The 23,716-nt window shown below is 45.9% G+C and overlaps 1 protein-coding gene and 1 long non-coding RNA gene across 3 annotated transcripts in view; one reads left to right on the forward strand and one right to left on the reverse strand.

The window, feature by feature from the left end:
• The window catches only part of LOC146042865 (uncharacterized), a 106,745-nt gene that overhangs the window by 58,254 nt on the left and 24,775 nt on the right, over positions 1–23,716 (reverse strand). The window lies entirely within an intron of this gene.
• The window catches only part of SCN2B (sodium voltage-gated channel beta subunit 2), a 38,000-nt gene continuing 16,939 nt past the window's right edge, over positions 2,656–23,716 (forward strand). Inside the window, exons 1-3 of one of the 2 annotated variants that reach the window (XM_083163128.1) lie at positions 2,656–2,876; positions 8,456–8,619; positions 20,594–20,804. In XM_083163128.1, the coding sequence (XP_083019254.1) occupies positions 2,810–2,876; positions 8,456–8,619; positions 20,594–20,804 (442 nt within the window). In that variant the 5' untranslated portion in view covers positions 2,656–2,809. The remainder of the gene's footprint in view (positions 2,877–8,455; positions 8,620–20,593; positions 20,805–23,716) is intronic. The other variant, XM_083163127.1, reaches the window with a different exon arrangement.

Here is a 23,716-nt window from a genome sequence, read left to right on the forward strand (position 1 = left end):
GCTGTTACTGCATCCACTGATTAGTCTCCAGAGGGTCTGGAAACCTACATGCTGTCGTCTCCATGGAGGACATGAGATTTCATAGCCTTCTCTCCAGAGTTGTTCTTTGGTTTGTGTTATTGTTATAACCTGTTGTCGTTGGTTGGTATCCATTGGAGCTTTTTTTCCCAAGGTTGGAGCTTGTTAGGCCATTTAAAAGATGTTTTAAAATTCGGAAGTTGTAATGTGCACATGTTTCTCCTAACCAGTCTGCTACAGTCTCTCTACCTCTGTAACATATATTTGCCCCAGGACATTGCACTAAAGCACCGCTGCTGGTAATTGTTTCAGTTTTACCACGCAAGGATTGCCTCAGTGCACAGCACATAATTGCTCACTGCTATGTTGCGATGTTAATATCATTGGGAATTTTATGTTACATTGTATTTTAAATTCTTTAAAGATTGTTCCGGGGAAATTTATTAAGAATACGAATACGAAAAATCGTATTCGTATTCTTAATATGAATGAATATGAATGACTATGACTGGTGTAGTCGTATTTTCATTCGTATTCCGGAGGATAATTTACTAATCAGTCGTATTTTACTGATTCGTATTATCCAATGGCATATTGATTTGTATATTTTCCGATACAAATTCATATTTTCAATACAAAGTCCCAAGGGCTGGTCCCCCGTATTTGAAGAACCAGCACCAGGCCCAACCAACCAGCAGGGTAATGCCATGGCCGGGGGGAGACTTTTTATACAAGTCCCCCCGGCCAAAGTATTCACCCCCTGACCTGTCAGCCTGGGCAGGGGTCCTGGGGAAGTGGGGACTGCCCCAAAGAAGGGATACCCCCCCTCCAGAACTTACCTGCCCATGCTGAAGCCTGGGGCTGTACTCAATGTCCCTGGGCGGTTGGCATACAACTGATTAAATGTGTAATAATAGAGAAAATGTTACTTGTGTTTTATCTGGGCACCAACGATGTACATCGTAGGGCATTATGGTCGCATCGCATCGATCATATCCCATGCGATGCAACACAATTTTAGCTGGAGAGGGGAGCAAAGTGCTCCCACCCAAGGCCCTGTGCGGTGTGCGCTCAGCTCATATGCTTCTTCATCGGGACCCCCTTGATCTGCCCGCTTGTGCTCTGCAAGTGGGTCGGCCAAGAGGGGAAGGCAGGGTTCGGGACACTTGCCCAACTTTCCATCGGGCTCGGAGGGCTACCCAATTTTCTGGAGCCTCCTGGCCATTCCTGGAAGGTAGGCAAGCATGTATCATAATAGCTATAATTCTCCATCAGTCAGGATAAGAGTACCTAAGAAGAGTGGTCTGTATAAGGCAATAGTGAGAACGATCTGGCTTGATAGCAAATGTGAGACTACAAGTCCCAGCATGCTCTGCCACAAATAGCCGTAGATTTATAGCTTGCTCGAGCCTCCTATAACGGATATGCATATTTGCAAATACATGTTGACCAGACTGTTTCATAAATGCATTACAGGTTAGAGTGCTGTGCTTGCAGTTTAGAGCTACAGAATTAATATTTCATAAACTGGAAAAAGATAATTGTTCCCTAGTCAGAGATTAGACAATTATAATGTGAACAAAAGAAAAATCAGGTAACACACACATAAATGCCTGCACATCAATATGAAGAGCAGACTGATCTTGCTGGATCATTTTTACAGATGAGCACAGCATCAACCCTTTGAGCGCCAAGTGAATTTGTCAAAATTGGTGTGAATATTGCCAAGCAAACATTTGTATTCATCAAAATTGTTTACCTCACATAGGAAATTTAATATTTTTTTTACACAGCATTTTTTATTTGAATTTATATAACAAATGTGAGCAACGCTGGCATTTTTAGCGGATATCTCAAAGAGATGTTGGCACTCAAACGGTTAAATATCTATTTATTATCAGTTATTTACATAGCGCACACATATTCTACAGCGCTTTACAGATAATATTTGAACATTCACATCAGTCCCTGCCCCAGTTGAGCTTACAATCTATGTTTCCTACCACATGTACACGCACACACAGACATTCTTGGGTTAATTTTTTTTTAAAACCTACCAGTATATTTTTGGATTGTGGGAGGACACTGGAATACCCAGAGCAAGCATGGGCAGAACATACAAACTCCGTACAGTAGGGCCATGGTGGGAATGGAACCCGTGACCTCATTGCTGTGAGACAGTAATGCTAACCGTTACACCATCCGTGCAGCCTTTGTAAGAACTTACTAGGCATTTCACTGTGTACTTTTAGGTTTATATTATTTATAATATAGCTTAATGTATGCCTTCAAATGTTTATTTATTTACAGTTTCTTATATAGCGCAGGTTAATAAGAAAAGACTCAAGAAGCAGAAACCGTGATGTAAAACGCAAACCTATTGATCATACAATATAAAAAATATAAGCATCATGTTACAAAAAATTGCTTATTTTATTGGAAACAAATGCTTGCTGTGTGATTAACAAAAGGCACAAGTGAGACTAGTTACATATCTCTTTAAAATGACATCAGTTGTACAACAAAAACATTAACAAAATTATAGATAAAATCAGGACTTTGCAAAAAAAAACCCACCCTCCCGCATCATTCTAGAAAATCCACTAACCATAAAACTAAGTGCTCCCACCACCCACCAACCCAACCCTCCTGCATCTCTGCTGCAGCCAGAGAACCGGCCATATTGAGTTTACAGTTTTCCCAGAGCTGCACCATCGAAGGAAAAAATTACATTATATAAATAGATATATTCCAGGACAGGAGCCGGAGACCCCCTTAGCCCACCCAGGCCATGGGCAGGAGAAAGCGCCCAGCACCCCCTGGGCTAAGCTTGGTAACACTGGCACTCAGCCTCCTGGGTAAGTTGTACGGCCAGTTCTGCATGCACAGCTGGATGTACATCTGCCGCAATGCTCTTCCACCCCTCGCACACTCCATGCTAACCCTTTAACTGCCAGCTGGGGCAAAATGTTATCCCACTATGATATATAAAACATGATCCAATATTTTTTATATAATATTAGATATTTGTATGTATATATTTATATATATATATATCTTTAAATGACCAATATTAAATAGTGTTTACGGTCAAAATTAACGAGGAAATGATTCAAATGAAGATATCGATATTGGCATATATGCCTAAAATGTATCCGATTGATCTTTGTGTTTCTGTTATGCTGCTAATGGCTCTATGACGGACGGGTCACAGATATGTGGCTGACCTAGAGCTGTAGCAATGATTTATAATTGTTTAAGAAAATGATGGACAAGTAGGAGGAGTCTAAGGGAGGATTTATACGGACTGGCACTAAAGGGAGGGCTAGGAGGAAACATTTAGGATATTTGGGGGGGGGGGGGGGTAGAAATCCTGAGGCTCGGCCAAAGCTTATGTAGAGCAGTAGGCGGAGCTTCAGGAAATGCTTTATCATGCAATTCACCTGCAGAGATCGCAGTAGTTTGCTCATATACTTATGGAGTGATCAGGGCAGGATTAAGACTGGGACCCGGGCCACATAAAACAGGGGGCCCCGTTAAAGAGAGGAGGGGGGTTTATTTGTAGTAGAACGAAGAAACATCTTAAACAATACACATAGAATAATAAAATCTATCTTGTCACATACAAGAATAGCAGCAGCCTCTGTACTACTAACACACTGGGACAGGTATCAGGAGAGCTAGTGATGTCACTCTGGTCGGGGGCGGGGTGTGTGGCGGACAGTGGGGGAAGGGGCTTAATCTGGCTATGGCTATATGGTCACTAGGTTGACCACAGGAAAGTTGGGATTCAGTATTGAATCCCGGCGGTCGGGATCCCGGCGTTCAGAATCCCGACGCCGGAATCCCGACAGCCGAAATGCCGACAAGGGGGGGGCGTGGATCGCCCCCCCTTGCGGGCTCGCTGTGCTCGCCACGCAGCGGGCCCGGTGCCTCGCTACGCTCGGCACACTAATTTATTCTCCCTCCAGGGGTGTCGTGGACACCCCAGGAGGGAGAATGTGTCGGCATTTCGGCGGTCGGGATTCCGGCGTCGGAATACTGAACGCCGGGATCCCGACCGCCGGGATTTTAACTGCATCCTGAAAGTTGATGTGCCTTAGGTTGACCACTGAAGGTCGACTGGCCTTAGGTCGTCACAATCTAAAGGTCGACATGGCTTTAGGTCGACAGGGTCATTAGGTCGACACAAGCATTAGGTCGGCATGTGGAAGGTCGACAGTCAAAAAGTCAACATGGGTTTTTCACTTTTTTTAGCCATGTGCCGACAGGCGTTATTTCATGCCCTACCATCCACTACGGCCTTGATGGCTAACCTTGGCACTCTAGCTGTTGTTGAACTACACATCCCAGCATGCTCTGCATCAGATTTAGCATGGCCAAATAGCAAAACTGAGCAGAGCATGCTGGGATGTGTAGTTCAACAACAGCTAGAGTGTCAAGGTTAGCCATCAATGCACTAGGGCGCGGAGGGAGAATAGAATAGTGTGCCCGAAGCATGGCGAGCGCAGCGAGCCATGTAAGAGGACACGATACACTAATACGTGTCCCTGTCAACTGTGTCGACATTCGGGACAAAAACAGTGAAAAACACATGTCGACCTTTTGACCGTTGACCTTCCCCATGTCGACCTAATGACCCGTCGACCTAAAGACATGTCAACCTTTTGTGTGTGTCGACCTAAGGCCTGTCGACCTTCAGTGGTTGATCTAATGCACGGGTCTTCAAACTGTGGCCCTCCAGATGTTGTGAAACTACAAATCCCAGCATGCCTTGCTACAGTTTTGCTATAAGGGAGTGTTAAAACTGTGGCAAGGCATGCTGGGATTTGTAGTTTTACAACATCTAGAGGGCCACACTTTGAAGACCCATGATCTAATGCATGTCAACCCATGGGAGTGTTGGGATTTTCTTTATGGACTGACAGAATGTGCTGGAAGCAATGGAACAGGTTGACCTTGTTTCCTAGATCACGGTCAATACATCCCAACCATGATGCTGCAGTATCAGGGCTTTCCACCTCCATCACTGATACATAGTCCCACACCTGCGTAGTAAACCATATGTCATAACCTTAACGAACTGGTATATATATGAACCAACGGGAAAAGCCTTTGGAATGCAAGAAAGGATCTGCATAGCTGTGATCTGCAGGGGAAATACATGACACTGCATCAGAAAATGACATGTCCCCTTTTGCTGCATACACTAAAACTGTCCCCCCCCCCCCCTTCCTTCAGCCTTGATGCAGTAACTTGACTCAGCAGAGAGCAGCAGATATTGATCATTGAATAATGGTGTCTGTGCAGTTCCCCTTCCCAGCCTGGAGCACTGTGCAGGAGGGGAACCAATATCATAGGTCTCCACTAGAGGCCGGTTAACCCCTTTTACACCAAACACTCTGCAATGTGACCCACACGGTGCATCATCACACACACGCCAAGTCCTGAATATACCCGCAGTGCAGCAAGCATAGACTATAGTACAGTGGCTGGGAGGGGGGATAGCAGAGGAGAGAGTAGTAACCACTTATTAGACATGCATAAGGAGGGGGAACTGGCAAGATAGTTAACCCTTCCTTGCGTCCTGGAAGGGAACATCATAGAGATGATAAGCTCAGGGCACCGCACAATGCAGCAGAGTTAAAGAGCTAAGTCACATGACATAGCACATGTGAAACTTTGGTCAGGATTACTATGGGCTTCCTTTTAAATTTGCTTTTGAAGCGAGTCTGATGTTAAGAGCTTTCCGTGTATAGTCAGCACTTTACAGAATATTATATTTGTTATTTTAAGCGATAACAAGGGCAGAGCTGATGTAATATTTTACACATTGGAAAAGAGGAGTCCGTGCAGTATTAGTACATCGTAGATCAGTGATTTTCAACCTTTTTACCTTGCGGCACTAAATAAGATTTTAAAACTGCAAAGGCACACCATGAGATCCCCACAGGGCAAAATACATTGGCCCCCACAGGAAAAAAACAAAACCGTTTGGCCCCCATATAAAAAAACAATCATACTGGCCCCCACAGGTAACAAAAATAAAATACATTGGCCCTTTACATGAAAAGAAGAGACCAGTAAATAACAGTTGAACTGATTGTAGCTCTAAACTGGTTTGGGCATCTCTAGATCTGGGGGCACACTTCAGAACAGCTCAATGCACACTAGTGTGCCACGGCTCAGTGGTTGAAAAACACTGTCCTAGATGTTATTGCATGTGCGGGATTCGGGAAGGTCACACTGATGGAAAGCTGACATGAAGGGCGAGGCTGTAGAAGATTTAGTTATAGGTACAACCACAATAGCCAGTGAGCGTACAGGCTGGAGGATTAGGGATAGTTACATACAGTTGCTTTACGTGTGTATATTTGTCAGTTTTTTGAGGATATCTCACAGCAACATTGGCAGTGAAAGGGTTAATAAGTAAAAAAAAAAAAAAGGTTTGCTTGGCAATGTTCACACCTATTTCGACAAACTTCCTTGGCACTCAAAGGGTTAATGGCACTAAATAAATTAGAGACGCATTCTGTTTATTTGAACAGATGATATAGCTGTATTTCGAGATTCACTGTAATGCTGTCCTAAGGAAAACGCAGCCACTATTGTGGATTAGGGTGCAGACTGAGCTCATTGTTACTTACAGTCCCGGTGATGATGCCTTGTCATTTTTCTGCTTGTACTGTAGCATGTCGGAAAATCAGGGTACACACATGATCATATTTCCCCCTCCTGAAAATAAAACAAACTCTGCAATTCCCTTTACAGGTGAAACTATTACAAATGTAAAAGCAGGTTTATAAAACAACAGTAAACAAACACTGGGGCCCCCTTCCTCTTCTTGAACCCCTGGCGTGCCTGGTGAGACCTCCGGTGTCCTCAGTACTGAACACACTACTGAACTTCGTTATTACTTGAAGGAAAATGTGAACTTTGTTTATGACAAATGATGCTAGATAGACTCCAGTCCTGGGCCCCCTGTCTGTGCTGGCCCAGTACTAGAGTCTTGGCAATCTCCCCCCTGATGGCAACCCTGGACCAAGGTTGCCTTCTTTTAAAGTCTCCTCTCTGGGAGAAGACCGGAGTGTCAGCAGTACAGGGGGGCGGGCCTGATGTAGATGTCATCAAGCCCTGCCCCCAGTACCGCAAATCTCAGAATTTGCGGGTCTTCAAGGAGGGGTGGGGCTAAATGGCACAATTTGCATCTTTAGCCCCCCTACCCCCACCGACCCCACCAGTTAGTTTTACGCACTAACGGACAGATGTATCAAGCTTCAAAAAGTGATAAAATGGAGAGTGATAAACAAGCAGCCAATAAGCTCCTAAATGACTTGTTACAGGTTGGGTTTGAAAGTTGAAAGGTAGGAGCTGATTGGCTGCTTGTTTATCAATCATCTTATCACGTTTTGAAGCTTGATACATCCGGCCCATTATCTTAAACTTTATCAATCATACAGTTAAAATGTACATTTCAGTTTCCCAAACTCTTCCATTACAGTCCAAATTTTATCCATGTTTGGGTCCAGATTGACAGATGATTATGAAAACCCAAAAAACATGACTCGTTGTGTGAACTGAGGGGGTTATTCAGACCTGATCCTGCTGTGTGAATTTGTACTGCCACTGATTATCGAAAGACTGCACATGCATACGGATTGTAGCGAGCATGTGTGAGACCTAACAGCGTAAATAATCAGATTACTCTATTCGCAAGCCGTTAATAGACAGGAAGCCGCCATTTGTGGGTGGAGGAGTGTCAGGGAAATGCCAAGCGCTTTGAGAGAAGGCGCGAGACGTCAGCTCCGGACTCGATCAGCCCGTTTCTATCACACAAGTACAGGAGGTTCTGGATTACACACAGATTGGTGAGGCGGTGGATAATTGATCGCAGGGCTGTGGAAAATCGCCCATCAGTGATCAGCTCTGAGTAACCCCCTTAAGCCCTTCTATCTGAAATTCTATGGATAAGAATTAAACACAAAGCGCTAAGATTTAGGAGTAAGAAAGAAAAAAAAAGACAAACACAAGTGAGGAAATGAAAAATAACGATAAAATAAATAAAAAGAATATAATACGCAAATTTTATTATTTTTATTTATTTTATCGTTATTTTTAATTTCCTCGCTTGTCTTTATCTTTTTTTTTTCTTTCCTTCTTACTCCTAAATCTTAGCACTTTGTGTTTAATCCTTATAAATCCCCAACAGAGCTGCTGTACACCTCATAGGCGCAGGTAACAATCTATCCCCAAATGAAATTCTATGGAAATGCAATCTACTGTAGTATTGCAAATCTGCAAAGCAAACACCTTGGCCATTTATGAGCCATAAACTTGTATATGAACTTTCTGTACGGGACTATTGTTAAATAAGTTGCAGATACACACTGTATGAATATACTTTATATTTATTCCACTAATGGTTGTATGTGCTCAGTTTGTGCATCCGGGATGGAGATCACCGTACCTGCAGTTATTTATGCCCTGAATGGATCCGACATACGACTTCCATGCAACTTCAACTCATGTTACAGGATGGACAACAAACAGTTCTCCATGAACTGGACATACAGGGGCTGTGACAACTGTACAGAAGAGAAGGTGAGAGATGGTGTGGATCACTGTGTATTTACTGGTCACCTGTATGTCATGCATCTGTGCCGAATCAGAGTCTTCCAGTATGCCATCCACAATGTATCACTCAAATGTATTCCATCACGCACATCTATGTTTCCAGAAAGTGCAGACCATTTGTGACAATTTTTTTCCCTGGTTTCCTTTTATTTCATGATCACAGAGCAAATATTTTCATTGTAACAAAATGAGGCAATCTATACAATAAAACTGAACGCTGCTAAAAATGATATAATCAAAATGACAGTTGGTATAACCTCTGACTCCTCCCACCAATGTCAGGAACACACAGGAGAGGGCAGGCGGTAATAGAGAAAGCAGGGGGCAGAGAATGATTGGTGGGGAGAAAGAGTTGGGGAAAAGAAAAGAGAAAAAAATGGAGGCAGAGAGGAGAGGTGGGAAGAAAGTGTCAGAGGAAGAGATTGGGAGATGAGAAGAAAGTTGGGAGGAGGAGAGGCAGAGGGACAATAATCATTAAAAGCCAGTGAATGCCAGCCTTTTTACAGCTAGTAGACTACAATTACAGTATACTATCATTAATATTATTATTATTTGCAGTGACTAATAGGGTGAGATTTAATAGGATGAGAGATTCAGAAAGTGAGAGATTTGGTAAGAAATCTCCAGTTTTTTTAAATGGCAATCATTTAGGGCGGGATGTATTAATATACATCGCCGGCTGTCCGCCACGATGCCAGCGCATATGTACTAACATATGCGGCTGGCATCGCGGTGCGGTAACGGAGACCCCCCGCGATACCTGTACTGTGGTCTGGGGGGGTGGTCTCCGTTTCCTCCCTGCCGGCTCCTGATGCCTACACGCCGGGGACAGCTAAGCAGGCTGTCCCCATCACCTCCTTCTCCCCCCTGCAGCCGGAAGGACGTCCGGCTGCATTGATAGGGGGAGGAAGGGCTTACCTTCCGGGGTCCAGGAGGACCTGCAAGAAGGTAAGCCCAAGGGAGGGGGAAAGGGGGGGTCGGCGAGGCGGCGGGGTTGCGGCGACGCGGCGGGCGGCGAAAAGACGCCCATAGGCTTCTATAGGGTATCGCCACCCAAAGGTGGCGATACCCTGCCCTGCGATATCGCTGCGGACGGGTTTTAGTACATAGGAAAATTTAGTACATCCCGCCCTTACTCTTCAAAATCAAACTGGTTTTGCAGTGTAAATGATTAATGCTTTAAAAAACTGGATATTTCTTACCAAATCTCTCACTTTCTGAATCTCTCATCCTATTAAATTTCCCCTTTAGTACGTGACCACACCATTTAAATAATGTCATACATGCTCAGCACTCATCTAATTATACTCCAAACCGTATTTCGGTTAAATTCAGTGAATATATTCCGTGATCTGGCAACACATTGTTCAACCAGCATATCCGTTAATGGGCACCTGGTGATTTAACAGATAAGAATTGGCTTTCACAGGAAAAGTGCAGTGCAAGAGAAAATATGACCTCAAAATGTGTGTGTTTGTGTGTCGCTTTTTAAACACCAGAGCATTGCCCTACAAACACCACAGCATTGCACTACAAACACCACAGCATTGCACTACAAACACCACAGCATTGCCCTAAAAACACCACAGCACTGGGAACGAGAGTCAGTAAAAGTGCTCATGGGGGAAATTTACTGAGACGGGAGTTCTAATTTACATGGGATTTTGCAATGGACCACCAATCAGAATCTCCAGCTTCTAGAAGATAATAGATAGTATCTGATTGGTTGCCTATAGCAACATTCGGTCTGAAACAGAACTCCCATCTTAGTAAATTTCCCCCTATGTGTGGCAAAAGATTAAACTTCATTTTGCAGTATGTCCACTATGCTGGCCTACAAACTCCATCATTCTTTCCCCATCCCTTCCCAATAGATATAAACAAATTGCGGTCATAAGCCACGAGGGGGTGGGAAAACAATTATATGATTGTAATGTTCTAATGGAATCGCATTGTTCTGGTTGTGTGGTGAATTGTGGGGCACTGATCATATGCACATGGCAATTATCAACAAAACAAAAAAGGATTTCTGGGTACTCAGAAACCCCTCCTGAGTGCGCCACTGCCAACCCTTTAAGGAGCAGTACTTCGTTAACAACTCTGCTACCCTATGGCAAAATACAGTAGGTCCAGTGGCGTAACTAGCTTCTGGGCGTCCCCCCCGCCGTTAAAGGGAGGGCAAACGCACCCCGCCGCACCAACCCCCACCCGCACCGCCGCATCCAAACAGTTTCAGAAAACTGTCTGCTACATTGGGGCGGACATTTTGTTGTGGTCCTCACAGCAGAAGAAGGGAGCCGGGACCAGCGCGTACTGAAGAAGACACTGACAGGTAAAGACTGCGGGGGATGGCGGCGGGGCAGCGGGGTGTAACTATAGCACTGCAGCCCCCGGCGCCCGCACATGCACAGTCGCGGGGGCTGCGGTGCTATAGTTACGCCCCTGAGTAGGTCCTTTTATACATAGGAACATTCTGAATGTCATTTGTCACTTGCTTGATTTAAATCATGGTTTCTCTAGTCATATGGAGGGAGAGGTGATGCAGATTATTCAGCAGCTCTTCCATCTCCCTGTAGTGTATAATTGCCCTGTAGTGGAAGCTAATTACTCTTTGTTTCTACCTGTATTCCCTATATGGCTTATCAAGGAAGTTCCTGATTTTTTTAAACCCTCAGTATCATTGCTGTGCACAGACACGTTGGCGGCTATTCTGATCTTGATCTATTCTCAGTTATCTTCACTGCTACCCGTCCCTGACCTCTGTCTTGTCTTCTGTTCTGATTTTTCTGGTTAGTTAATGAGCAGCCCTGTGATAACTCTGACCACAGCTTGATAAAGGCAGTATGACATGCTCCTGCATCCCTTCAGGGGGTATCACCAGCAGAGCGGGGCTGGGGAGAAGCAATGTATATGGCTGCCATGTCTCTGTAGCATAACGCAGCAATTTGCGGCATGATGTCATAATGCCACGATGATGCGATTTGTATCTGTATACAACAGGGACCTTATTCAGGTCGCTTCACAGCAGGGCTGCGTTCGCAAAGGGAGCGATGTTGTGTTAGTGCGCAGGGTGCGTGCACCCATGGCGAACATTCTGTTTGCCGAATGCACACACTCAACACAGCGGGCGGGGGTGGAGAGGGGCGTGGAGCACCGGCCAGCCCCATTAGCATATGGGAACGGCCAGTGTTTCATGGGCGTTTCCATGAGAACTCTGGGCGTTCTCATGCTAATGCGGGCATGACGGACAGGTGGGGGGCGGGCAGCGTGCATAAAGCAACATGGCCCCCACTCCAGCGACATTAGCTTCCCTGCCGTGTCCCTTCCAGTCCAAGATATGGGGCCTCCCCACGTTCGCACAGGGAAGCCATGTTTCGCGACTGCGCATGTGCAGAAACATTTATGCGCATGTACAGCCGCATTGTGCGAGCGGTCACTGTGATTTGATTATTTTCCGGCCGCTCACACACAGCACTGCGGGTGGGGGGCACCTAGCGTTTCATAGGCGTCCCCATGAAAACATTGGGCGTTCCCATGGAAATTCAGCGATACCGCGGGGGCCGGCTGCTGACGTCAGAGGATGTCAGCTGCTCGCCTGCTTCCCGTACAGGCACTCGCAGATCTAAGACACCTCTGCGAGTGCATGCGTGCGGGGATATTCGGCAAAACCCTTCACTAGCACGCGAGGGGATGTGTACTCAAACACGTACCCTCGCAAGCGGCCGAAGGGGGTGATTAATCATTTGATGGTTGCTGACCATCGAATGCTTTTTCTCCCCTTTGTAAAAGTAATTCTAAGCTGACTTTTATTTCCGCCGCTGATCGACGAATACGGGACGGGCGCTGACATCATGTGACATCAACCACCCGCCCCCACCGGAGCGAACGGCCAGGCAAGTGTGAATCTCGCCAAAGCTGTTCGCTCCCGAGGTTTGCACATGTGCAAACCCAAAACAACGGGGAAGGGGCTGAATTTGGCCCGCTATGAGCAGGTTTGAATGGGCCTCAATAGTTAATGAAGCATTTATACATTTTTCCAACTGGTCCATCTTATGGACTGCCAGTGCGCATGGTATCTGCATAAAACAGGCACCAGTGCCCCCAAGCCATTGCTTGGTCTGCGGTGCTATTGCTACGCCACTGCGTGAAGGTTAATTTTCAAACTTCAGTAAAGGGCAAACGCGGGTAAATGTGGCTCATGCACAACAACAATAAGAATAAACATACCTGTTATACAGCATATCTCCTGCAGCCAGCAAAGGGCACGTCAAGGACACACTGGCATAGGAAAACCTAGGAAAAAGACTGGCAGTAAAACAGATGATAGTAAAGCAGGATCAGATGAATCTCGCCCAAAGCAGGAAATAATTTACTAGGCAGTGGCACACGCAGGGGTTTTTTCTGAGTACCCAGAAACCCCCCCAGGAGTCTAAGGGCCCCAGTCTGAAAGCTGAGGGTCCCCTCTTTCCATGGGTACAAGAATTTTAAAAATAGGCCCTTGGAAACCGGAGATATCTGACTTCAAAGCAGTGATCCCCATCCAAGCCTGTTAATTGCTCTTCCCAGTCAGATATTTCAGGTTCTGTCTGACTTAGAGTTTTTCTGAGGGTATATTCCAAAAGCTGGGACTCTGCCACTAGTATCTTGTCTCTACTGTTCCCAGAACCAGAGATATCAGCCTTCCAGCAGCTGGTTACTGCTCCAGCTCCACACACCTGGTATGTAGTTTTATATACATAGATTGCTCTGCCTCCTGAACTCTGATCCCCTAGTCCCCAAAACTATTTGGTAGGTGGGATTTTCTAGTCTTTAATTCCATTAAAAGCTAATAAATATTTGCGGGAACTGGAGATATCTGCAGTCAAGCAAGCTGTCCTCCCACCAGAAAATACTGAATAATAAGCCCACTCCACTAAACACCCCTTCTCTGTATATAAAACATCCTCTACCACCCTGGAAGTTATGTATCAGGACCCCTTCATATGGCCAATGCCCCCTTCTCCCACCCCATCTCCTGCCATCTGTGCAGTAAAGGGCTAATTAGTGGAAATGACTGATCCAGGCCCTACATGCTGAGCGTTTGATATAATACCCCCTACCACCCGCGGGACATCAAAGCTTACCCCACCCCTACTGCTGGAGGATCGGTAGGGGCCCCAATGCATTGCTATACCCAGGGGTCTACACTGCTGTAGACGCCCCTGTATGTATATATATATATATATATATATATATGTGTGTGTGTATATATATATATATATATGTATGTATATATATATATATATATATATATATATATATATATATCCATCTCCGTGCTTTGCTCCGCTCCTCTGAAAACCCCCTTCTGAAAATCCTGCTTTTGCCCCTGCTAGATGCTACTTCATTTATGTGTTTGCAGCCAAAATGTGAAGGTTCACCCATTAAATCTTTGCTATTTTTGTTTTGGCTTCATCATTCCACAGAATGCTGCCACGCTGCACTGTATTTGTCAGTTTGCATTGTCTGGTTTGCTACATCTACAGTATTCGCTGCTGTACTTCGGTATATATCTTGTTTTCCCCATGACCATGTTGTGTGGCTGAGCATCATACAGTAGTAGGTGACATTTCAGCCGCAAGTCGAGAGTCAAACTTGGACCTTTCTAAAACCGGTAAGCAATAGTTAAAACTATTGTTGTAGAGGTAGCTGATTCAATTCTTTGGGGTCAATTTAATTAGACGTGATGATGGAGAGTTGCTGTTGTAATGGTGTGGAAACATGCCAATGGCCCTGGAGCTCACCTCCCTTGGGTCCCAATCTTGCCCTGGAGTGGCGGTTTAATGGTTACAGAACCTACGGGTCTGCAAACAAAGACCCACAAGTCTGGCGGTATCTTACATGTCTACAACCACCCTTGCTTGCAGGCAATCCATGGTCATGCCTAATTAAACTGAGCCCTAAGGGGTGTATTTACAGTGTGGGTTTATAGAAGTAGAATTGTTACCCATAGTAACCAGTAAGAATCTGGTTGCTATGGGAAACAAAACCCCACTTTATTAAATATACACCATGCTTGTCTGCCTTTTTTTTTCTCCACTCTGGGAGAAGTCAAAAGAGAGGTTGCTGGGTACCTCAGGGGTGGGGCAAGGCTCTGATGGCATCAAGCCCCACCCCCACTCTGGAAAATGCAGTGATTCACAGGTGAGGGGCTAAAATAAAGCGATTTGCATCATTTTAGCACCTCTCCACAGACCCACAATTGCCGGCAATTAACTCTCCATCCTGCCCGCTTCACTAGGATGTGGGTGGGATGCGGGAGATCTGTCTGATCTTTTGGGGTTGCGGTGGAACTACCCAAAAAATTGTGTGTGAGTCTCACAAAACTACCGGCAGAGTAGGCAAGTAGAATATGCCCCTTAGCATCTGTTGCTACTGTGAATATCCTAAGCACCGTATGCAGTCTTGCCCCTTCTCATTTTTGACTCTGGGGTGATAAGGTTGCTTCATTTTCCTCTTAAATGTTGATAATAAAGAGCAAAGTAAATATTCTATTCAGGACGCTTTGGAATTGTGCAGATTACTGCCTACATTATTCGCCTTAGCAGCTACAATGGACGCTTCGCAAAAAAATATTAATATAACTTTAGTCACGCTTGCCTCGATTAGACAATGAGAAAATAGTTTTAAGTGTGTTCTTGTGTATTTTTAAGAAAAGGGAACTGAAGTGGTTTAATGCAAGAGGGCAGGGGCTAATGGAAATGTAACAATTCAGTCAGCGAGTAGGACTCCCCATGCTATTGATGTGGGCTACAACGTCGTGCAGAGAGTGTATAAGAGAGTGGGAAGATACGGAATAGAAACCTAGCATGGCGTCTACAACAGAAAAGAAGCCGTGTGTATGGAATTAGTAAGTTAACGAGCCTGGCATATAAGTCTACACCTTGGAACACCAGGGATGGATGTGTATTGCTGCCAGCGAACGTGAAGTATGTGGGTGAGATAGCCTCCTTGGGTAATCGGTGCAAAAGCGCAGGTAGCAGGTGCGGGAATGACGTTAGGGCTGGAGCTCAAAGAGAAAATACAGATACAGAACAGCTGATAACTGTTTTTTCGAAAAATAATAATTCAATAGAAGGATATTCCTGGTGTACAATAGGATAAAAATAGGGAATGGTGCATCCAGATTTGAAGACGGTGAAAGGACGAGCGTGCACTGGAAGGGACTTTGGGCTGGTTGTTTATCACTCTCCATTTTGTCACTTTTTGAAGCTTGATACATCTAGCCCATTAAGCTTTAGCTAGCAGTGGTATGTCTACACAGACTATGGGGCGAGATGCAAAAAAAAAAATGCAGTAAAAACCCTGTTTTCTGGGTTTTTACAACATTTTTCATATGCAGCAAAGCCCCACCGCCGGGCGTAACTTCCCTTCACGTCTCCCCTCGATCCGCGCTGCCCCGCCTCACCTGTATCCAGGGATCCTCCTGCTGTGCTGCCCGCACCGGTGACCTCCTCCTCCATTCCGGGTGCAGGGAGGAGGAAGCGGAGCCCTGTAAGGCCAGGTAAGGGTCCAGGAAGGGAGGGGGGACCCGCTGCACATGGTCGGCCACAAAAGCTGTCCTTTGCGTTAATAATCTCATATGTTAGTGCATATGCGATTATTAACAATGCGAATGCCGGCGACGTGTGGCGGAGGATGTTAGAAAATCCCGCTCTTTAAGGATTATTAATAAACACTTACCTGAGAATCAAAAACTGTAACATTTCAACTATAATTTTAACCAACTGCAAGACTATAAATGATTCTCTTTAAAAGATACATTATAATAATGTATTATATTATTAAACCCTTCACATGTGAAGTCTGCAGACTATTAAAGAGACAACACAAATATCATATAAATACATTTATTTTATTGAGAATAAAACAATATGACAGAGACTGGTTTTGGCTGCATCACTAATATTTAGTTTAACTTCAATAAAGGAAATTGCTGTCATAAATTTGAATACTATAATTACAGTGCCTACAATTACATTCAATCATACATTTTTTTTAGTTAACATCTTCTGTGGGAATTATTTTCTTTTCTTTTATTTATTCAAGTGCAGCAACACAGTGTGCAAAGACAAGCGCCAGGACTTGGGGTGGGGGCTTAGGCCAATGGGGAGCAAGTCAGTGTTGTGGGGTGCAGTGTGTTGGGGGAACCAATACCATTTGGATGTCTGCATTTCCACAATTGCAGTGCTGCTGACTTGGGCGGTGGTATGGCCATCTTAAAATCTAGAACATTGAAGCATAGAATTTGACAACAGATAAGAACCACTTAAACCATGTAGTCTGCCCTAAATACTGGCTGCTCAGATACACTCCATGTGTCCCATGATGAACACCAGAAACATTGGCCACCGGACCTCTGGGCTGTCGGCAGCCTTGCAACTGCAGACTAAGATGCAATCTTTGGCTTCAAACCCCCTCCCCAAGATGGACCTGACACTCCTGTTCTTTAATTACCAATCTCCATCACCAGGGCAGCCACTAGGAATTTTCAGGCCGGGACTGATTTCCAGTCCAGGCCCCTCCAGCCCTCCCATCTCCCCCCACCTCCCTTCACTTGCTGCCTGACTCCTGCTCCCTCATCCTCTGCAGGTCCAGAAGCACAGGCTTCTTCAGTGCAGGACGCCGGCGGCCAATTCAAATGCAGCACCGGCTGGTGAGCCAATCAGAGCTCGTGTACTGGCAGCTGCTCTGATTGGCTAATGGTACATGAGTTCTAATTGGCTCAAAATCCGGTGCAGCACTTTAATTGGCCGCCGGCGTCCTGCATTAAAGAAGCCTTGCTTTGTTTAATGCACAGAGTGCAGTGCAGAGGAGAACGTCTTGACGGGGGGGGGGGGGGGGGTGTTTGCGGTGGGCAAAATAAGCTGCCCGGGCCCTTGTTGGTGGCCCTGTCCATCACTACCACAACCAAATAGTTGGTAACTGCAGAGGTGACACTAGGCTGGGGTCCGGACCACACCCAGAGATGACCAAAATGCTGGCTCCTCCTCAGTGACTTACCACCGGGTGCTGCACTTTGTCTATGGGGGGCCGCCCTGACTCTCCAGGAATGCTGGGCACACCACCAGAGTGATTAAAACAAGGATGTGCCAAAAAGCTATGTCCCCTTCCCTTAATTCCACACAGTTTACGATTGCTCCCTTGCAGTACTAGATGTCACCAGAATCAGATACACTAACATCTACCGCCCCACTTTGCCAGCTACTGCATTGATAATAATCATCGCATAGGCACTAACATATGCAATTATTATCGCAAAAGGCTGCTTGTGTTAAGAGACGGTCTTTGCGAAGCAGTCGGCGACCCGTCAGCTGGTCCCCGGCAGCACTCCCCCTCCTCCTTTGTCTGTGCCCGACTGCTGCTGCAGGGACTCCACTGGCTCCTCCTCCCTACTCCCGGAATGGAAAGTACGGTGTTAGGGAGGGGAGGAGGTCACTTGTCCTGGCAGCACAATAGGAGGCTGCCCGGACATCAGGTGAGGAAAAAACGGCACAGAAAAATCCCATAGGCTTCTATGGGGTATCGCCAGGCGTGCGGGTTTTAATTCATAGGAAAATGTGGTAATGAGCCCAATAACGGGGTTTTTACCTCATTTTTGCTTTAGCGCATCCCCCCTCAAGCTGGCCATACATCAGGACGACAGGACGACCTGCATATGACGTATGCAGGTCGTGGAGCAGTCGAACGAGCGATCATATGTGCTTTTTAAGCTGAATACAACTGCAATGAAAGCCAACGGATCAGACGTGCAGCACGTCGGATCGGGGGTGGATCGTATTGTTGAGACCACTTAGGTTGACAGTCATTAGGTCGACACCATTGGGTCGACAGGTGGCAAGGTCGACATGGTGAATGTCGACAGGTGGCAAGGTCGACATGGGTTTAGGTCAACACAGCGTTAGGTCGGCACGGGTTAGGTCGACAAGTTGACATGTTTTTTTTTAACCGAATGTCGACACAGTTGGCATGGACACAGTTGGAAGTCAACTGCAGCCCCTCGCATTGCTCGCATTGCTTCGGGCACGGTGCCTCGCTGCGCTCGGCACACTATTTTATTCTCCCACCACGCCCTAGTGGATGGTAGGGCATGAAATACCTCAAAAAACAGTAAAAAAAACGTTGACCTTCCGACCTGTCGACCTAACGCTGTGTTGATCTAAAACCATGTCGACCTTGACACATGTCGACCTTCACCCATGTCGACCTAGACACCTGTCGACCCAACGGTGTCGACCTAAGTGGTGTCGACAATATGACCGTATCCTGCCTGATCTGAGGGCCGACATCTTGACATACGGGACTGCGCATCGTAACGACATTAAGCACGATGTGCACATCCGTTTCATGACCCATCCAGATTGTATGTTTGGGTCCATTATCGTTCTGGTGTATGGGGGCTTTCAGGGTAAGGTACTGGGTAGCTGTCAATAAATCTGCATGTAAATCCACACTACATTACAGGACATGTCCGCTGCTCCAACACATGCGCAGACCACAAAACATTAGTCCGAAGCTAAACTGCACGTAATTCCGAATCAGGCCCAATTTCAGCTCAAACGACTTGTAATCTGTAATCTGCATTTAGCTGCAATGTTTTATTCCAACTAAAGGATTTATCTAAAAATGTTCAGCTTTAAGGCTCATACACACAGGGAGATCTAGTCTAGTCCGATCTCTCCGCACACGGGGCTTGCTCAATCGCCCACACACACGTAGCGATGTGTGTATGGGCGATCTGTGCTCACCAGTGTTCTCTGGTTAGAACACTGGCGATTTGACTAGATCCTGACTACATGTAGTCAGGATCTAGTCAGGCGATGGCATCGGCGGGGGAATACACACGGAGCTATCATTTTCATTTCTAAGCGATGTAGACAGATCACTAAAAAAATGTGCTAAAATCACCCCACGTGTATGCCCCTCAAGAGCCAATTCAGCCAACTTGTGCGCTAGACAGTTTGAAACAAATACGAGGATCTCTAATGATACTGGTTGTTTCTCTTTACTGACCGCAATTGTACAGTTGTGCCAGGGGCAGATTCTACGGGTTTACACCTATGGATGTGTCAGGAGAATACGGGAACGTAACTCTATCTCAGACTAATGTGGGGTACACACCAGGACGACCAGCTCACGATGCACATCATGAGCAGGTCGTCAGTGTTTCTTCCGACCTGCTCATGATGACGCGGGGGGCACGACCCGCTCACGATGTGCACCGTGAGCGGGTCCGATCCGATGGCGACCCGCACCCAGGAGTATGGTAATTTCCAGATCCTACCTGCTGCAGGTAGGATCTGAATAACGACCGACACGCGGGACCACGCATCGGATCGGTATTGGTCCACACCAGGACAAAAAAGGGCCCAATCACCACACGATCTACATCCAATCGGTCGGAACTGGATCTAGATTGAGATTGGGATCGGACCCTTCTCGTCCTGGTGTGTACTCAGCATAAGGGTACAGCTAACCATTTGTAGGATGGTTCAGGTGCTATAATGCAGACCTCTTACAACTAAAAGAAAGTCATTTTGTTTTATTTATAATTTATGTTTAGAATGAATTATCTTTATTATAATCTATTGATATCAACTCTTGTTATTGATGCTTCCATTGAATTAAATATAGAATTTTCAAGTAGCCTGATTATCGGGGCGATTCAGACCTTCAGATGTGTCCAGCTTTCAGGAGGAGCAGCGCTTGTTGGACATTCATTGTTTAGTCCAATGACATTTCACACTCCATGGTACCACCACCTCAGCAGTGTATGTACCACCACCCGCCATTCTCTAAGCCACATACTTCCTCTTTGTGTACACCTGTGTCTACGCCTCATCATATTGATTGTCATCGGCTACCTTTTGGCTTTGACTGTCCTATATTTTTGCACTCACAGTTCATTCAATACGATAAGAAGATTATTCACCAACGTCTTGAGCGTTTTCAGAATCGGGTGGAGTTTACAGGGAACCCAAGCAAAAATGATTTGGCTGTGACAATACATGACGTACAACTGCAAGATGGTGGAGAATATCATTGTTATGTGTTAAATCCCCCCGACCGGAACAAGGGCACAGGGAAAATTCGCTTGGAGGTTCTAACGGAGGGTATGTGAATCTACATAAATGTAAATCAATAGTGTGCAGGGTACAAATTCAATATAAGGGATATTTACATCCATATACTTCAGTAAGGGCCAAACACTATGGGGTTTATGTATCAAGCAGTGAAAAGAGTGGATAAGTGGACCAGTTGCCCATAACCAATCAGCTTCTACCAATCATTTTTGTAGAATGTGCTTCATAAATGCTATCTAAAAGCTGATTGGTTGCAAAAGACAACTTCTCCACTGGTCCACTTCTAGACTCTTTTCACTGCTTAATACATCAATCTTAATAGTGGGGATCCAATTAGCTGCTGGGTTTGCTGTGCAGAGAAATGCACTGTGGGGTGATTCAGACTCGCTCATAGCAGTCCGAATTCGGTCCTCTGGTCTGCACATGTGCGAATATGCACATTTGCACATGCAAATTCCTCTGAGTGAAAGGGCTTTGTTTCACACTCACCGGGGCATTGACTCCATAGTGGGAGGAATGGTGGCGGACAGGAAGAGGAAGCAGTGGAATGACCAGTATTTTATGGATGCGCCCATAGGAAAGCTAGGCGTTCCCCTGTGAATACAGTCATGTTGATGCCTGCTTGGGGTGGGCGGCTGACGTCACATTACATCAGCGCCCGCACCGAAAAGTCTAGACTGACTTTTATCTACAAGCTGAAGAAAAATCATTTGATGGTGAGTGACTATCGAATTATTATTTTTTTGTCCGTGAGGCCCCATGCGAGTGGATGTTTAATGTGGGGATTCATGCGGTGGGGGGCGGCAGGCGCCGCTTACCTTCTCTCTAGGCTGCGAGCATGCGCAGCCTAGCGAACAGGTCGGAATGATGCTGTGTTTAACACCCAGAGCTGGTCCATAAAACTTCCCCACGTGGTAAACCCTGCCTTAACCCACCGATTTCAAGCAAAGGGCGGGATGTACTAACATCCGCCGACCCCCTCCGCCAGCTACCACATTCTTACTAATCGCATATGCAGTGCACTAACATATGCGATTAGTAACGCAAGGATGTCCCTTGTGATGTCCCTTGTGATGCAGCTCTGGTGCAGGGCATGCTGGGAGGGATCCAAGACGGATTCCTCACTTAGCACTACGGAGAGATGCCCATAGCCTTCTATAGGGTATCGCCAGCAAAAGCTGGTGATACCCTCCTCAGCGCTGCATCAGCGGAGGGGGGTTAGAGCATACGAAAATGAAGTAAAAAAATTATTTTCGTGTTAGTGCATCCCGCCCAAAATGCGGAAACAGTTGGTTTGCCCATGCATTACACCCCAAAGGCTGCCTTTTCCTCACAGCTTCCGAAACTGTCCACCTCTTGGTCTAATCGCCAGTTGTAAATCCTGGTTATTGGATTGGCCGGCTCATATAATTAGCTGTGGGGTAAACCCTGCAGCTAATTGGTTTCCCTCTAATGGCCCCCATACACTAATACAAGGTATCGCATGCAGCCTCACATGCGATACCTCAGCAACTCCCCGACGAATAGCCACTAGGCTCCAGGGCACCTAGGATCGCATATGATACATCGTATGTGGTTATTTGGCATACGATGCATCGTACATGATGCCATTCACTGCCTCAAGGTACGATATATACTTGTGGCAGCCATGACAATCTCCGGACCGCACATCGGATCGGAATCGGAAGTAAATGACATACGATATGACACTTTTCACACGATTTATTGGCCCATTGGAAAAAGGACCATATCGTACTAGTGTATGGGGGCCTATAGTGTTGTTAGGTTCGGGGGTCTACTGAGATTAGTACATTGTGAACCTCGATAGACAACACAATATTAGTTCAAATTCCCGGATTTCCTACTGACTCAAACAAAATCTCTGCTTCTACAGACTAACAACTGTCCACAGTAAACACTTTTTATAATGAATGTGAGCAGCTACACATATATCATGTTCCAATAGTTGTCAAGCAGATAACATTTACAAGAGGGTTTATCTGCTCTGTGTCCTATCTACAGAGTGTTTCCATTAGTTGACATTGAGAGAGTTTATCTGTCCTGTGCTCTATACAGAACACAGCAGCCCCATTACTCTGAGAGAGCTCATGGTCTCTCCACTCTGCCCCAAAACAAGTGGTTCCATAAATTGACAGGGTAACATGAATTGAGAGATATTATGTTCTGTTGGGTTGTGGTCAGCATTCAGTATACCAATGCCAGCATCCCATTAGAAGACCGGCACAGGAACATGCTGACGCTGGTATCCCGATCTGTGAGTATACGGGTCAGGCCGGGGAAGGTTGTTACGTTTAGTTACTAGTGGGGGCGGTGTAATTTTAAGAGAGGAGGAGGCCAATGTACAGCTTCCCACTTACAGACCCCCTCCTCTCTGCAGAGGAGTACCGGTGCTTAGTAGAATCGGAGCACTAGAGCAATCTTGATAAAGGGTGCGTCGGCCATCTATCTGGTGATTTCCGCAGCGATGTTGAGACTAAGCTCTAGAGTGCTCAGACTCCACTGCTCATGCATTGATCTCCACAAAAATGGTGCAGCCGTGCAGCGGCCATTTTTCCAGAGATTTCCGCAGCACTGTTTCCACCATTGCTCAACTCTGGAGGGTAAGTTAAAAAAAAAGGGTGCAGCGTGTGCGGTGTGGGCACCCCTGGGACTTAGGGGGTCATCTGCACCAAATATAAATACTTCCAGTGTGGATGAGATGTAGGGTTAGGCTGCAGGGAGGGAAAAGTTAGGGTTGCGCTGCAGGGAGGGGGTAAGGTTTAGGCATCTACAATTGGGGAATATGGAAGAGAGATGGTGAAACAGAAAATGTCTCAGCGCTTATGGTCAGCAAGTGGGGATACTAGCAAGTGGTGACCCCTCACCACAGAAAAACACAAATGCAAAGAAAAATGTGTATAGAACACATATAATTTGTAGTA

This window comes from Crinia signifera, chromosome 19 (genome assembly GCF_055691185.1).
Source record: "Crinia signifera chromosome 19, ASM5569118v1, whole genome shotgun sequence".
Classification (NCBI taxonomy): domain Eukaryota; kingdom Metazoa; phylum Chordata; class Amphibia; order Anura; family Myobatrachidae; genus Crinia; species Crinia signifera.